The sequence below is a fragment of the Vanacampus margaritifer genome, chromosome 14 (genome assembly GCF_051991255.1).
Source record: "Vanacampus margaritifer isolate UIUO_Vmar chromosome 14, RoL_Vmar_1.0, whole genome shotgun sequence".
Lineage (NCBI taxonomy): Eukaryota > Metazoa > Chordata > Actinopteri > Syngnathiformes > Syngnathidae > Vanacampus > Vanacampus margaritifer.
This window is the reverse complement of record NC_135445.1, coordinates 4,585,781-4,603,948: the sequence shown is the minus strand read 5'-3', so window position 1 is coordinate 4,603,948 and position 18,168 is coordinate 4,585,781. Positions and strand designations below refer to the sequence as shown.

The 18,168-nt window shown below is 41.2% G+C and overlaps 1 protein-coding gene across 1 annotated transcript; it reads right to left on the bottom strand.

Annotated features, from left to right (window-relative positions):
- Positions 1-403: 403 nt before the first annotated feature.
- glis3 (GLIS family zinc finger 3) lies at positions 404-17,194 on the bottom strand. Its single transcript, XM_077542759.1, has 10 exons — positions 16,921-17,194; positions 12,747-12,885; positions 11,099-12,182; positions 6,999-7,160; positions 6,806-6,916; positions 4,377-4,515; positions 4,172-4,247; positions 2,803-2,942; positions 1,311-1,424; positions 404-1,240 (listed from the first exon to the last, which is right to left on the bottom strand). Exons 1-10 carry the CDS (start codon positions 17,192-17,194, stop codon positions 1,152-1,154), a joined length of 2,328 nt encoding a protein of 775 aa, XP_077398885.1. The 3' UTR covers positions 404-1,151.
- Between the last annotated feature and the right edge of the window lie 974 nt (positions 17,195-18,168).

Below are 18,168 nucleotides of genomic sequence, written 5' to 3'. Positions count from 1 at the left end.
AACAATAATTATTACCAAGTTGGATTTTTTTAATCAAACAAACCCAAGATTGTTAGCTAAGCAAATGCTTTTTTTGGAAAAAGCTGTTGTTGCTAAGCAACAAGCCGAACTCCGGTGGAAGAATTGTTCTCAAGTAAAAACATTTTGTCCTTTCGATTTCTAGAAGAAGAAACAATAACACACGCCGCTGCGATGAGGGATGCCTGCCGGACCAACAGTGCTGCTTCACCCCAGGAATGCCCCGTCCGTCATGTCCAGGTATTGCCAACACCTGTAAAGCGGTTTCCATCACAGAAGTGGTCGATCGTATGCTTAGCCTTACGATGACTTACGGAAAGTGAGACCGCTAACTTTGGAGTGTGGAAATGCAATCTGCTTTTTATTTATCTTTTTAACCTTAAATGAGACTTCAAAGGCCAACAGGTGTATGTTTCTGAAGGAACTTGCACAAATGTGTTGGAATCAAATCAGCAGCTCTCATCATCATTTCAATTGAGTGTAAAGATGATGTAGTGCTGTGAAAATAGTTGACTAAAAAGTCCATTGATTTTTTTGCAATAAGAATAACATGCTTTAAAAAAAAAAAAAACTTCTTTTTTTTTTTTCCAGCACAGAAAATGTCTAGGAACATTGCAGTGAAATAATAACCTTTTCTTGTTACTATAGTTACTAATGTAAGCCTCCTGGGTGGAGGTGGAAATTGATGCACCAGATTTACAGACGGACGTACTCGACATCCAAATACGGTTGGGTCCATAAGTAGGAGGGTTCGAAAGTATGAGTAGTAATCTCCGCCATTTATTTACCCGATCTGATAATCTGAATCAAACAAAAGAGGGTTTAAATATTTTCATTAAGAAATATTGACTTGAATATTTTATCGTAACATCAAGCAATTTTGGAAATTCCAATTAGTGGTATACATGTTATGTTTCATTTCTGTTATGTTGGGATACCTGGACCCAAAAAGTAAAACAAAAAACAAAAAAAAAACCCTGATGTAATCTTCATCCAAATATATCTAGACCTAACTGCATCCTGCAATATAAAGTCACCCTCTAATTTGGAAACAAGAGTGTACGTGCTATCGATATTACATAAAAAAAAAAATAAAAATAGTGCAAAGACTGGAATGCCACAGGTGGGCGTTGTCATTCCTCTGTGTGGTTGCGGAACACTTGGCCGACCTGGGGGTCCGTCACGTTGAAGAAGTCCCTTCTTGACGTTTGGGCGTCAAACCCTGCAGGTGAATCCACACCGTTGAGAAGTCGTGGAAACGTGTGAGGAAGATATCCACAGGTGTTCATTACCTGTGTTGCAGGCCCTGCTGCTTCCGAAGACGTCCACTCGCGGGAGGTGACTGGACTCGGCCCGCGTTGACGTCCCGTCGTGAGGAAATAGCGCCGACATCCGCCCTGAGAGATCTACAAGCATCCAGGTAACATCTTCGTTTATCTCGCACACACACACCAGGGTTATTATAGTTTTGGAATTTTCATTTTAGTTTGTTTTTATTTCGTTTTTATTTCGTTTTTTTTTTTTTTTTTTTAATGTAGTTAGTTTTAATTATTTTTCAGGGTGGTTCGGTTAGTTTTTATTATTTTAAAAAATGCCTAGTTTTAGTTTAGATTTAGTTCGTTTCAGTATTTATTTTTGTTTTGTTTTTTAAAAGCGTATTACTTGTGCACAATATTTAATAAACACCTTAGTAAAATGAAAAAAGTAACTACTTTCTATGTGACACACTTGCAAATGTCCTTATTCCGTTTAATTCAATAAATCTACTTCAAATCACATTTAAAATCATCGCAAAGGCTCATGCATTAAATTAATTACCAAAGACTAAAACAAAGGACATTTTCGCTATAATTATAGTTAGTTTTAGTTAGTTTTGTCAACAAAATGTAGTTTCAGTTAGTTTTTGTTTTTTTAAAAAGCATTCTCGTTTTCATTTTATTTTGTTAACAAAATTGTTTTTTTAAATTTATTTTTTTTGTTTTTTTTGTGTTAGTGTTCGTTAACTAAAATAACCTTGTCACACACTCAATTAGAAGTCATTACCAGTTCACTAAGGAACATTGCTTTAATTATTATTCTTTCGACAAATGAAGCACTTTTTGGGGGGCCTCAATAAGTCCCAAAGTCAACAATATTTGCAAGTAATTATATCCTGGTAGACATGCATGTACTTTAGTTCAAATGAAATCATTATCTACCTGTGTAAATTTTGAAAAAAAAAATCACCAAAATATGCACTGAAATTGGGCATAATTTGACATATTCCTACTAGCGATTTCCCCCATTTGAGCCCCTAAAAACAGCCGACTGACACCAAACTGCCGAGCTCTTTTGCCTAATGAGTGCGCTAAAGTTTGATGATTGAGGATCCGCCATGCAAAAAAGGAGATGCAAGGGCATCATTGCTCACAGCTTTAATTAGCCACTGTGATGCAAAGACTTCCTTTTCTAACCCTGTTCTTCTCACAGTGGTGCAAAATTATAAAAAAAAAATATATATATATTTTGACACCTTACCTGTCAAACCTATGCAAGATGGTGGCGGTATTGTCTATTTAAAGGTACACAGAATTGAGACACTTTATTCTCCACCTGCCTCACTTCATCATCATCGTCAAGATATGCTGCCATGTGACAATAATCTGCTCAAAACAGATTGTTCAAGCGCCACCCACGCATCCGCTAATAAGCTCTTCACATGCCAAACTTACACTCTAACCTTTTCTTTGGCAGCGCGCCACGGTCTTGTTTTCACTGCGCCAGCGATGAGCTCCCACAATTTACCTGGGCTGTTGTGGTCCGCTGCCGGCTCGGCGGGCCGACCGGACTGCACGGATGATGCGCCGCTGGGAGGATGCAGGAGGCGCGAGAGTGGCGGGCAGGGATCAGTGCAGAAGAGCTGGCCGGGGGGAGGATCAACAAACCTGAAATATCACAGTTATGTACGTAAAATACTCACGAATACATCCATATATTTTCTATACTGCTTAAAAAAAAAAAGATAATAAAAATAACAATACATATAAATAAATATAATAATAATAATAATTAAACACAAATAAATAAATAAATAAAAAACACAAAACAATTAAACACAAATAAATACATAAAAATAAATAAATTAATTAATTAATTAATTTAAAAAATAAAGTTGAGTATTACAAATGCAGATCCAGACAGCCTCTTGTATGTTTCTCATATTCTCATATTTCAGACGGACACCGATGTGCAGTCATGTGACATCCTGGCTGCTTTTGATTGGTCAAACATGTCCACTTGTGTTCCTGACATTGCACAAATTCTGGATAAGCACCAAGCGATCCCACAAAACAGCAACAAGGATTTTACAATTGATTCAACATCCAAGAAGTACTTACGGCACAGGCCTCACGCTCCCGCTGGAGTTTGAACGGTATTGTTTTTTTTCTTCTTTTACATTTTACGATTCACTTATCAAATTCCTCGGACGCTCCCGTCGGTGGCTATAGCATCCTTTAATGGCGCCTAGTCTAGACCAATGAAGCGAGGCGAGCTCTGCTTTTACGGGCTGATTGTCTACCCAGAATCCCGCAGTGCGGGTTCAGGGCCTACCGCTGCTCGGAGGACAATCGTAGCCAGCGAGGAGCCATGAAGCATCTGGTCGCTCTGACACAGAAATCCTGCATACTACAGCCTTGGAAGCGCTTTAAAAGAAGGCAAATTGGCTTCTTGCGTATCCCAAAATCTGTTTTGTTTTTAAATGAAAGCAATGTGACGTTTAAAATGGAAACATTAAGTAAATAGATAGAAAGCACTAAAAAGTTCATTTTTGACACAGCCACATTACATGTATGGATTAGGATTTTTTTCTAATAATATGTAAATTTGTTAATTCGTAAAAAATTTGCATAACATTAAAAAAAATATATTACTCTAGTGCTGGATCTCATTACATTGGCTTATGAATGCGACGCCGCCATGATACTCTATTTTAGTTATTTGAAATATTATTCTTATTTTCATATTTATAATATAAAAAAATATTTTAATACGTTTATAATATAAAATATATTTACAATATAATATAACGCATTATAATGCAACATATATTATGTGCATTAAAAAAAAAAAAAAAAGTACAAAATAAAATGCTATTTAAAGAACATGTCATTACCTGTGATTGTCTTGCAAGGTGCGCATAAGAGCTGAGTGAGGATTGTGGGGGGAGTCTCCTCCTCCCTGTGAAGCAGCTGAGGGGAGAAAGAAGGACATCATACACTTAGAGTGCAGCCAACTGCAATGTAAGTCTAATGGATAGTGTATAAATATCTGCTAGGAATATGTGTGTGTATGGGGGGGGGGGGGCGCATTTTACATACTTGAGTACAGCTCTTGAGAGGCTGTGGAGGACACCATCAAGTTGCTTCTTCTGGCTGGTGGAGAGAATCTCGGGTGCAGATGGTGGATGGTTAAACAGTCTGTCAGAGGCTCTTGGGTCACATCAGCTGTGGATTTCATCTAAGGAAATGACACATAATGGACATTAGTGCTGTACCGTTACTAAAAGCATGTACAATGGATAGGAATAGTCTACACACCCCTGTTCAAATGCCAAGTTTTTGTGAGGTAAAAATAAACGAGACAAACTATTTAACCATTAATTTGGCCTATAAACTGTACATCTCAACTGAAAAAAAAAAAAAAAAGGCAAGTACAAATAATAAATAATAATGTAGTTGCACAAGTGAAAAGCTCCTCCTCCGGATAACTGAGGACGTGGCTGTGTTCACAATGAACCATCCACATTCAAACTCATGTTAAATAGTCGTTAGCTCACACCTGCCCCCATTTAAAGGGCCTCTGACGAACCCCAGATCAAGTTCAGATGGTCCAGGATGCATTTCATCATCGGTGTGTAGACTTATAGAGAGCCCCCGCTGCAGAGGCTCCAGAGGTGGCACTTTGAAAATATTTCGAAAATTGGTTGACTTAGAAAAAATTTGAGAACCAGGCAGGGGGGGGCCAAATGTGGTCAGGGAGGCCGCCTCATAAACTTAGAAAAAATTTGAGAACCAGGCAGGGGGGGGGGGGGGGGATGTGGTCAGGGAGGCCGCCTCATAAACTTAGAAAAAATTGGAGAACCAGGCAGGGGGGGCCAAATGTGGTCAGGGAGGCCGCCTCATAAACTTAGAAAAAATTTGAGAACCAGGCGGGGGAGGCCAAATGTGGTCACGGAGGCCCCGCCCCATAAACTTAGAAAAAATTTGAGAACCAGGCAGGGGGGGGCCAAATGTGGTCAGGGAGGCCGCCCATAAACTCAGAAAAATTTTGAGAACCAGGCAGGGGGGGGGGGGGCAAATGTGGTCAGGGAGGCCGCCCCATAAACTTAGAAAAAATTTGAGAACCAGGCAGGGGGGGGCCAAATGTGGTCAGGGAGGCCGCCCATAAACTCAGAAAAATTTTGAGAACCAGGCAGGGGGGGGGGGGGCAAATGTGGTCAGGGAGGCCGCCCCATAAACTTAGAAAAAATTTGAGAACCAGGCAGGGGGGGCCAAATGTGGTCAGGGAGGCCGCCTCATAAACTTAGAAAAAAATTTGAGAACCAGGCAGGGGGGGCCAAATGTGGTCAGGGAGGCCGCCCCATAAACTTAGAAAAAATTTGAGAACCAGGCAGGGGGGGGGGCAAATGTGGTCAGGGAGGCCGCCCATAAACTCAGAAAAATTTTGAGAACCAGGCAGGGGGGGGGCAAATGTGGTCAGGGAGGCTGCCCCATAAACTTAGAAAAAATTTGAGAACCAGGCGGGGGGGGCCAAATGTGGTCAGCGAGGCCGCCCCATGGCGCTCCTATGTCGGGTATGGCAGGCGAGGGCCCCCGCTGCAGAGGCTCCAGAGGTGGCACTTTGAAAATATTTCGAAGATTGGTTGACTTAGAAAAAAAATTGAGAACCAGGCATAATCCCGCAGATGGTAGCCTCGCACCATTGGCTCCTCAGCCAAGCACATACACCAAATGTCTAAACCTGCGGTTCCTCTCGTACTGAGCAGGATTACTATCGCGGCAGCACATCATCATGTATGTACTGTATAGATCATCATGATTGAAATGCATGCGTATGACCCTAATTCCTTATGTTTGTCCAAACTTGAACAGAAAGTCGGCTATGACAGTTGGAAGCAGCAGGCTTGTACTTTTACCAAACTCTGACTAGAGAGTTTGAAACCAAATGAAGCCAACTTTTTCGGATGGATTGCAGGCAGGCAGCCAGATTAATTTAAAAAAGTTCGTTCAAAAAGTAACTAAAGAGCTTGTTATGTGGGAAGCTTTATCAACCGCAGAGGTTGTATCGATGCTGACGAAAGGAGTCGTTTACGACCTGCTGGCTCTCTTAACATTCTGTAGGTGGATGTTTCAACAAAGAAGCATTTGATATTTTCAGCAATACGTTCAAAGGAAATGTAAAAAATTTTGGTTGCTATGGTAAAGTTTCTTTGCAGTGTTTGATGCAGAGAGCAGGATATCGATAATTCACTCTAACCACAGTCACATTATGCACTGAAATGAACAGTATATTGACTTGACTTGATTATTTTTTATTTTTTTAGATGTATAGGTCAAATAATAATAATAATAATAATGCATCAGATTTATATTGCCGCTATCTCTTATTTCATTATTCCATATAAAAGAGGTTGTATAATTTAATAGAAAATAGATGACAAGTTCAGTGGTGGATTTTTTTCTTCTTATTTGGTATTTTGGTACCCCCGTGTAGAACCCTTGATTTAAAGCATGCACCCGCTTCCTACCTTTTTTCGTAGCTGCCTCTCCGCAGCCGAATGGGACTTGACGTGCTTCCTCAACGAGCTGGGATCAGTGTAGCGCTTTGCACAGCCCGGCACTTGGCATGCGTACGGCTTCTAAAACGCAGACGCCCAAAATCTGATTGGAGTACGTTGACAAGCACGCGACAACGCGACCCGCCGGAAACGCGCCGCTCACGGTGTCCAGGTGCGTGCGCTGGTGCTTGGCTCTGTCACTGGAGTTGCTGAAGGCCTTGAAGCATCCTGGATGCTGGCAGGGGTACGGCTTCTCCCCCGTGTGGCTGCGCAGGTGGATTTTGAGGTTTTCCAGGCGGGAGAAGGCCTTCTTGCAGCCCTTGAACTGCGAGGGGAAAAAAAAAGAAAAGAAAAGAGGAGTGACGCTTTAATCATGGTGAGGTATTTCTCTTACATGCGTTTTTTTTTTTTTTTAAGATAATCTCACGGCGAAGGACCTCAGCCTCTTTTGTCCTCCTTTGAGAGTAATTGAAATCTGTGAGCGTGCTCGCTGGAACTCACTATAACACAGCCTGCTTGGCCTTGATGTGTGGGTGGAAATGCAAATTATTATAAAAAAAAAAAAATATCTTAAAAACCTGAAATTTATGTAGTCTCACACTGAAGCATGAAAACAAGCAGTCGTTGCTAAACGCTATCTTTCACATAATGAGTGTTTAATATGCAGCGGACTGATTCTTGAGTGCTTTTATTCATTTATTTTTAACCATGATGTGAAGCCTATCAGTCCTGATGCAGTGCCATCATGCACATTTAGCGCTCATCATTTCATCTTAGCGCATCACAGTGCGAGGTGGTCAGATGTTGCTAACGTTATGGGATATATCATGTCAATTTAAAACTCCCAAATGAGCACATTGCCTCGTTTGTTTAAACGTGTGCTTTGCTAGTACTATCTAGATACCAGCAGAGGGCAGTGTTTCTACACACGGCGATGTTCTGTCTGTATTTTCAGTCCAAATATTTGCACATGGTCATCTGTTAAATATACACTTCCCAGACACAACATTAACACAATGAGATTCAATAGACTAATAACTAACTAACTAACTAACTAACTAATGGTTGGCATGTCTGCCCCACAGTTCTCAGCTTCTGGGTTTATTCTTACTTATGGGTCCCTTGATCATTAATCATGAAGGGCCACCAACATTTTTTTTTTCCAATTTGTGCAAGCAAGGCTTGAGTACCTGGACCAAAAACCCACTCAAGCACAGGAAAACATCTAAAGCCCACGCAGAAAGAGTGGAGCAAAAATTCGAACCTAGAACCTGAGGCAGACTTGCTAACTACTAGTGCTGGTTGCATCATGTTTCATCCTGAAATGTTGTCTGTATGACAAAATGTCTTACAAACAGGATGAAACTTAAGATTTATTTATTTTTTTTGCAGTGTCATGTCATCTCGGTGAGCGCATACACCAAATATGCAACTCAGCAAAGTTTTTCCAATTCCAAGTCCAGATGTTTACTCTCTGTCTTCCTGTTCGCAGGGGGTTGGAATGTCCTCCACGTTTAGGCCTGATGGAGAAAATACACAGAGCGTGTCCTATTTTGTTATTGCGCGGATTCCTCGCATACTCTCACCGTTTGCTCATTTGTTATTCACTAATCGCGCGACTTCACTCGCTACAAATTCAGAAATAATAGAAGGGCTTCATTCAGAACGTTCACAGTACGGTACTCTTAAAAAAAAAATATATATATATATATATATATGTATATATATTTAAAAAAAAATAATAATAATAATAAAAAAAATTATTAAATTTTAAAATTTATTTGTTTTTTTAGAAAAAAAAAAAGTTGACATTTCCATCGCTTTCTTAAACTTAAGTGAGAGTTATTATCTTTAAGTGTGTTTAAAGGAAGAAATAATAATAATAATAAAAAAAACATTTATTAATTTTTTTTCATTTATTTGTTTTTTTTAGAAAAAAAAAAAAAGTTGACATTTCCATCGCTTTCTTAAACTTAAGTGAGGGTTATTACCTTTAAGTGTGTTTAAAGGAAGAAATCCCTAAAGATCAAGAAATCAAGAAAAACAAGATATTCCAAACAATTGGTGTGGTGGTTCAAGCCTCGTATAACTCATAGTGACATCCACAAATAGCTGAGCCAGGCCGGGATTATGTTATGTTCGCAAACAGCATCAAACAAGCGATACCGTTGCAGGTACAAGTTTGGGCTTGTTCTTTATGTTCACGCTGTAACATGAGCAGACTCCATTGTTCCCGACTGCTTCTAGTTTTCCATACCGCACATCTTATTACGCACCTGCTACTCATTCGCCAACAGAAACCACTGAGCTTTTTTTTTTTTTTAGCATAGTCTTGCATGAGATTTTAACATTTTAGCATCCGGCAGAATCTCCTGCTAGGTTATCCCAAAAAAAAAAAAGTGCCGAGAAATGTCATGTATAAGAAAACTCATCAAAGTGCAAATCAAACAGTGACAGAGACCAGCGGTGGAAATATGACAATTTGCACACCCTGCAGCAACAAGTGAATATTCTCTCACAAAAAGGTCGCCAGCCGCTATGCAACGCTGTTAATAATTGACTCGTTGATGGCGGACGCGTGAAGCGTGTCTTGGCCGCGAGTTGTGCATTATTCGTCTGCGTCCTATGTAATTTCCCAGTGGGAGTGAGCGGAAAAGAAACCGGGGGTAAAAAGGAATGCAAAGTGGGAGTCTCCACAATGGGGAAATATTTCATGACACGTTTAAGAAAATATCAAGAGAAAAGGTTTGCAGCATATCGGAATGAAAGTCAAACAGAATGGCAAGGTTGAATTGTGAAAAAAAAAACATAAGTGGAGACATATTTGTGTTTGGTTGTTTGTTAGCGGGCTACGTTCTGGTTCATGAAGGACGAATGGCATTGATGTGTTTTGAATGGATGAACTGTGACATTTTGATTCGGAATGTCTCACGTCGCCCCATTGAGGACTTTTGTGGTTGACTGGCAACTTTGCCCCAAGTCTTCCGAGATCCGTTTACCCAGCGACCCTAATGAAGACGAGCGGTATAGAAAATTGAATGGCCTGGTGGGGTGGTGACTGGTCGGTGCTGGATTTCACTTTCCTTTCCTTTCTTTGGTCCTTCCTCGGGTCTCCTGACGGCCTCGCGACTCTGGCTGGAAGTGTTCGGTTTAGGTGAACGGTATGGGATTTTTTAATAGGTTTTAGGTGAACTAATGAATACACACACACTCGCACGCACACACACACATACACATTCTCACCCACATACAAAAAAAAAGGAGAGCAATGATGATGACATGTCAAATCGGTAAAATTACCGAATGAACAATACTGAGCGCTCCAGAAAAAGAAAAAAAAAAAAAAAGGAGAGCAATGATGATGACATGTCAAATCGGTAAAATTACCGAATGAACAATACTGAGCTCTCAAAAAAAAAAAAAAAAAAGGAGAGCAATGATGATGACATGTCAAATCGGTAAAATTACCGAATGAACAATACTGAGCTCTCCAGAAAAAAAAAAGGAGAGCAATGATGATGACATGTCAAATCGTTAAAATTACCAAATGAACAATACTGAGCTCTCCAGGAAAAAAAAAAAAAAAGAGAGCAATGATGATGTAATGTCAAATCGGTAAAATTACCGAATGAACAATACTGAGCTCTCCAGAAAAAAAAAAAAAAAAAGGAGAGCAATGATGATGACATGTCAAATCGGTAAAATTACCGAATGAACAATACTGAGCGCTCCAGAAAAAGAAAAAAAAAGAAAAAAGGAGAGCAATGATGATGACATGTCAAATCGGTAAAATTACCGAATGAACAATACTGAGCTCTCAAAAAAAAAAAAAAAAAGGAGAGCAATGATGATGACATGTCAAATCGTTAAAATTACCAAATGAACAATACTGAGCTCTCCAGGAAAAAAAAAAAAAAAGAGAGCAATGATGATGTAATGTCAAATCGGTAAAATTACCGAATGAACAATACTGAGCTCTCCAGAAAAAAAAAAAAGGAGAGCAATGATGATGACATGTCAAATCGGTAAATTTACCGAATGAACAATACTGAGCTCTCCAGAAAAAAAAAAAAAAAGGAGAGCAATGATGATGACATGTTAAATCGGTAAAATTACCGAATGAACAATACTGAGCTCTCCAGAAAAAAAAAAAAAAGGAGAGCAATGATGATGACATGTCAAATCGGTAAAATTACCGAATGAACAATACTGAGCTCTCCAGAAAAAAAAAAAAAAAAGTAAATGGAATGCTAGATGGTTTACCGTGCACTTGTTGGGCCTCTCTCCTGAATGGACCCTCATGTGGATCAGGAGCTTGTAACGAGCATTGAAAGCTTTGAGGTTCCGGGGACAGCCCGCCCAGTAGCACGTGAAGTCCTCGGCCTTCCTCTGGTCCACGTGAAGCTTTTCTATGTGCTTCACCAGCTCGTCCTTTTGGTCGTAGACCGCGTTGCAACTCGTCCACAAGCAACAGTGGGCGCCAAAGTCCTCCGTTTCGCCCTCTTCTTCCTCCAGCATCGGAACCTGGGGTAAAAAACTCCCGCCATGCCGGGGTAGGACCACGGAACCCTGATTGAGATTGTCTTGAGGCCTTAGTTTGTGGTGACTTCTGGAAAGGTAGAGGTGTCGGTGGGAGTGGTAGGGGGGCGGAGGTCCCTGAGGGATGGTAGCTTCTCCACGAGGAAGCGGATCTGACTGCAGTTCTTCTCTACAGGTTTCTGAAATCTTTGAAATTGGAAGGCACTGTTGTTCCACCACCATGTTCGCCATCTGACTCTCCAGAGCCCCGCCCTCTTTCAGAACCTTCCTATAGCTGCACTCACCTGCTGTAATCAGAGCTCGTGAAGAGTCCGGCATAGTGTAGGGATGAACCTGGGAGATGTAAGAGCCCCTCACACCCAGGAAGTGGCCGTAGCCCTCGGACTGGACCGGCGAGATTGTCGGGTGGGAGGCCGGTGAACTATTGATATACGCCACGAGGGAAGTCGGCGAGGTGCGAATGATGGAGTTGAAATCAATTCCCATCACGTCGGACAAAGGCGACATGGAAAGAGCTCTCTTCTTCGCGTTGTGCTGTCTGGGGCTTCCCACATCGGCCGTGAAAAGGTACGAGGGCAGGGAGGCTGACGTGCCGGTGTCGCCAGAGGCCTCCGTGCCGGACATGGCTGTGCCGGGGGGGAGGCAGAGGTGCTCGCTGCCCTCGCTGGCCAGAGTGGAACACGGGGCCTGACCCAGAGGGGGGAGGACGCGGTAGCCAAACGGCCATTCGGTTCGTCCGCTAAACACCGATTGGGTTTCAAACAGACTCAGGGTGGTGGATGCCAGGGATTCTCTGGACAGGACTGACCTGAAACAACAACATTGTTATGCACTTAATCTACACTTGTAGGCTTAACCCTGGAGAACCCACGGGGTCAAATTTGGCCCCTATAAATTCTGCTACTCAAATAACAAAGACCTTTTTTTTTTTTTTTTACAAATTTAACTTCAAAAGTCCAGAGTGCCACTTCTGACCCCTGCATGGGGCCATCTAGTGGATGAATATTGCACTTACATGAGCCAGAGTGGTGGTGACAAAATGGCTGGCAACATTCTGTTTTGTTGAGCTGGAAATCAATCCAAACAAAACCATCTTCTCAGCAAACCATCAGATGGTAAAATTGTGTTTTTTTGTTTTTGTTAATCTATTTCATATCATGTTGCAGAATGCCTAGGAGTATGTTTTATATATATATTTTGATAAATTAGCAACTCTGAGCTAGTTAAAAAAAAAGGGTTAAAATTGAACAAACATATTTTGGTGTTCAGTGAATTTATAGCAGTCATTTAATGTATAATTCATAATTTTCCAAAGAAGAAAAGGGTTCTTGGGTTCTCCAGGGTTAATGAGGATGGTTATGTTGTCGCCTACCTGGCATCCAGAGGCGGGTGATAAGACGCAACGTCGTGTTGATGACCGGGGACAACCGACATTGGAACGCTGGTCACCGTGAGGTTCGAACCGGCAGGATGTCCAAGAATTTCAATGACAGGTCTGGAACCGCCGCTACCTGCTCGACAAATGTCAAATGTGAGAATTTTAACGACCTTGTGATCAAAGTCAGCAAAGGCCAGATTGTCGTGTTTTTCCTAACATGTTTTCCTGAGTGGTGTGGAGGGTGCCAAGAGTGACTTGACCTCTCTGACCTGCTTGAAAAATGGTTGGAAGTCAGAGAAGGTAAATCCAGATCCAGAAAGTCAAAACTCTGTCACATTTTGGCTTTAGCCACCAGTTCTTCTGTGGCTAAAGTTGTGGCTAAAGCTAAACTGTTTCGCTTTAGCCATAGCCTTAGCTACACCACAGGGTAAACACCAGACCTTCTGTGGCTAAAGCTAAACTGTTTCGCTTTAGCCATAGCTTTAGCTACACCACAGGGTAAACACCAGACCTTCTGTGGCTAAAGTTGTGGCTAAAGCTAAACTGTTTCGCTTTAGCCATAGCCTTAGCTACACCACAGGGTAAACACCAGTCCTTCTGTGGCTAAAGCTAAACTGTTTCGCTTTAGCCACAGCTTTAGCTACACCACAGGGTAAACACCAGTCCTTCTGTGGCTAAAGTTGTGGCTAAAGCTAAACTGTTTCGCTTTAGCCACAGCTTTAGCTACACCACAGGGTAAACACCAGACCTTCTGTGGCTAAAGCTAAACTGTTTCGCTTTAGCCATAGCCTTAGCTACACCACAGGGTAAACACCAGTCCTTCTGTGGCTAAAGTTGTGGCAAAAGCTAAACTGTTTTGCTTTAGCCATAGCTTTAGCTACACCACAGGGTAAACACCAGACCTTCTGTGGCTAAAGTTGTGGCTCAAGCTAAACTGTTTCGCTTCAGCCATAGCCTTAGCTACACCACAGGGTTAACACCAGACCTTCTGTGGCTAAAGTTGTGCCTAAAGCTAAACTGTTTCGCTTTAGCCACAGCTTTAGCTACACCACAGGGTTAACACCAGACCTTCTGTGGCTAAAGCTAAACTGTTTCGCTTTAGCCATAGCCTTAGCTACACCACAGGGTAAACACCAGACCTTCTGTGGCTAAAGTTATGGCTAAAGCTAAACTGTTTCGCTTTAGCCATAGCTTTAGCTACACCACAGGGTAAACACCAGACCTTCTGTGGCTAAAGTTGTGGCTAAAGCTAAACTGTTTCGCTATAGCCATAGCCTTAGCTACACCACAGGGTTAACACCAGACCTTCTGTGGCTAAAGTTGTGGCTAAAGCTAAACTGTTTCGCTTTAGCCACAGCTTTAGCTACACCACAGGGTAAACACCAGTCCTTCTGTGGCTAAAGTTGTGGCTAAAGCTAAACTGTGGCAAGGTTTTTACTTTCTGGATCTGGATTTGCCACATCTGTAAGAACCAACAATTTGTATCCCACAGTAAAAGCAGTAAAAAAAAAAAAAGTATAAAAAAAGTAAACCTGGGTATTGGGCCAAATTTAAGCATTTCCCTCCGTTGTGATCAAAGTCAACAAAGACCAGATTGTTTTAAGGCTCTGAACTATCTGAACCGGTTCAAAAAATGGATGGATGGTAAACTCTGCTTCAGTAATCCAGTTTAATCCACATACTATGATATGCAGGATTACAGGGGTGCTAAAAGTGGGTTACACCCACGGATAGACCCGAATCCAACACTAGACTCTGCCTGGAGAAAGTTAACCGCCAGACCTCCAAACAAATATAAATCCTACGTGTTTGTTTTTAGCTGCGGAATTTCCCTTGACAACCTGAGCAGCCGCAGACACCTTCAGCTCGGTTAATCACTAATGAGTTGTTGGGCTCCTTCCACCTTCCCCACCGTGCAAACTTACTTTAGGGAGCAGCTTCATGTTTGGTTAATTATCAATTAAAAAAAAAAAAAAAAAAGAGACCTAGAGGTCGGACTAGATGACCGCATGGGAGAGCAAGGTGAGAAGTAGGTGGCGGTTGATGACATATTTCATCCTTGGGAGTGTGTGACCCGGGTTGGAGACTTCAGGTGAGGTGAGGCAGTTTGAGAAAAACGAGGATTTTTTTTTTCTTCCAAACCTGTTCATGACTTCCATCGGTATGTTAAAGACAAAATAGGTTGTTGTGGTGCTGAGGTTTGTTTTAGGGATGCGAGGGGCAAACTTTTTCTTCTCATTTATTTTCTATCTCCACTAAAAATCATTGCAGTGATAGTAAATATCATTCTTAACACACTTCACACCACAGGTTATATTACCAAAGATCATCTTTCTGCAGCACACCGACAATCATGAATCCCCTGCTTCAAATTTTTTGTTGACCTCACACCTTTTTTTTTTTTTTCTTACAGGAGAGCTCAGTATTGTTCATTCGATTTGACATCATCATTGCTCTCCTTTTTTTTTTTTTAAAAAACCAACAAATCAATTAAAAAAATTTTTATAAATGTTTTTTTTTTTTAAATACATATACATATATATATACATATACACACATATATATATATATATATATGTATATATATATATACTTTTTTTTTTTGTATGTGGGTGAGTATGTGTATGTGCGTGTGTGTGTGTGTGTGTGTGTGTGCGTGCGTGCGTGCGAGCGTGTGTGTATTCATCAGTTCACCTAAAGCCCATTAAAAAAAAAATCCCATACTAATAATATAATATAATAATAAATTGCCAAATGCAGAAACATCAATGTAAGTTATCACGATGTAGTGGCTCTCGCTAACAGACAGAATTAAGTAACCGGAATTAGGTTAAAAAATTCTATATACGTAGACCATGTTTCTATAAATTTTGATATTTGGTTTTTATTTGAGGCAGATATTTTTTCCATTAAAATGTGATTTATGAGGAGGTTAGACCATTGGTCGATATTCAGAGTTTGTTTATTTTTCCAGTTAACAAGAATTGTTTTTTTAGCGATAGTAAGGGCTACAAGTGTAGATTGAAATTGTTTATGTGGTAAGTCAGTTGTTGTTAGGTCACCTAGCAAACACAAGTTTGGAGATAAAGGTATCCTACAGTCCAAAATAGCGGAAAGTTTTTCTAAGACTTTAGTCCAGAAATACATAACCGGAGTACATAACCATAAAGCATGAACATAAGTGTCTGTAGTGTTTTGTAAGCATTGGAGACAAATGTCGGAGTCTGAGAGTCCCATTTTCTTCATCGTATATTGAGTAATGTATGTTCTGTGAATAATTTTATATTGGATAAGTTGTAAATTTGTGTGTTTTGTCATTTTAAATGCGTTTTCACAAACTTGAATCCAAAAGTCAGATTCCGGTGCTATAGACAAGTCTGTCTCCCATTTCGAGATGGGTAAAGACATTTTATCAGTATATGAAAGTAACTTATATATTTTTGAAAGTTTTTTTGTTGTTGTCGGAGAAAGCTTGTTGACCTCACACCTAATGATTTGCCGTCGTTAATATTGAACAAATTTAACACTTACGATAAACGGTCTTTAGAGCGGTAAAAAAAAACACTCTTAACAAACCAACGCACCACAGGATAACCGTTCAGAAAAATCTTTTAGCAACATCCAATAATCGTTCCTTGGCTGACATAGATCACAATGGAGGAAAAAATGGTCAAATCAGTACATATTGGATAGGTTGAACGTTTTCTTCCCCCGATACTTTTCAGAGCAGATCGGAAGAGAGAAAAAAAAAACATACCCCACAAGCTAATGCTAATACTCAAATTTGGCCCGATCGTCAATATGTGTTTACCCGCTTCAGTATTAACTCTTTGACTGCCAGATGTTTTCAGAAAAGGGATGCCGTGGGTGCCAGCCGATTTAAGCATTTTTGACTGATCTTTCAAGGTCCACAGAAAATTATGTGTTTGGACTATGGAAACACACACACTACCAAATGAGAGATTGGACTCTCATCTTTCATCAGAAAAAAAAGTTTGTTTCTACCTTATTCCGTTTTTCAGTAATCAACAATAGAAAATGGTTAGTTTCACCTCTGTTTTGAAACAAACGTCTTTTAACGTCTTTGGCACTCCTCCATGGGATTTTACTAAACGTTATTTAACATTTTTGGCAGTCAAAGAGTTAGAGGTGTCTGCACTATAGTTACCTTTCTTGGAAGCGCCTCCGTCCCGCCGGAGCGGCGGCGCTGTCGGCGTGACGTCCTGCTTCCCATTTGTCAACACCTTCCTGCGGAGGCTCAGGCTCGGCAGGGTCACGGGGCCGCCGTCGCTCGCTTTGTTGGCACCCGAGAAGGGAAGACCGCCCCACTGGGGGGAAGTCATGGGCACCTTGAGGCTCTGGGACCCGTGCCCTCTCATCTTCCCCAGCGACGGCGACACGCCGCATGGCGACACCAGGAGCTGGCAGCCCTTTCCGCTCATGGCCCAGGCCGGGTTTTCAGAGGGAGCTCATGTGGATTTTTTAGGTTAGGCATGCTGCTTTTTGTCTCATACCTGCCAGATGAAGCAAAAGAAGAAGAATAACGAACCGGGGAAAAAAAGTAATATTAAACCAGCTTGGTTGACTTTTGGACTTGGATCACACTTCCACCTATTCATAGATTTTCTTTGTCCTCATTAGTCTTTTGGGTGGTCTGGGTCCGACCCAGCTGACTTTAGGCGAGACTCGGAGGCAGGGTCCACCTTGGACTGATTGCCAGCCGATCACGGGGTACATACAAACAAATCACAACTATGGATTTAGAGTCTTACATGAACCTTAGGTGACCTTTTTTTCTGAGAGAAGTGGGGGAGACACTTTGGACTGGTCGCCAGGGCACTATTCACACTCGCCATCCCACCGTACGGCCAATTTGGAATCTTAAAAGAAGCCAACATGCATTTTGAAAAGTAGGAGGGTCCGAGAAAATTAAATACGGGAGAACGTGGCTGAGGAGGTGGATGGACTCTGCAGTCTCTTTGCCAGGGGTTTGACGAAAACCGATTTTGAATCAGAAAATCGGTTTTGATTTCAAAGATTGAGAGTCCAATCGAATCGTATCAAATTGAACTTTACACTGTATATAAAGTTCTTCCCCAACTGATCCACATTGAATCACTTTGTAACACCATTTGAACCCAACCAAATTGAATGATTCCACTTTAAACGAACCACGTAGATCGTATCGTTCCCATGTATTGAAATCGTCTTTTATTGGAGAGGGACAGATATATACACTTACTTTACTTTCTGGATTAGATGAACAATAGGTGCGAGAAAAGTGAACTCACTTGTTGTCGCGGCTGATCTCCTCGGTGACATGTCACGATAGGCAAAGTCTTCTCTTCTGCTGTGAGTCCAAAGTGAGCAACAGCAGTGTTGTAACAGGCACCGTGTTGGAATGGGTGGGTGCGCA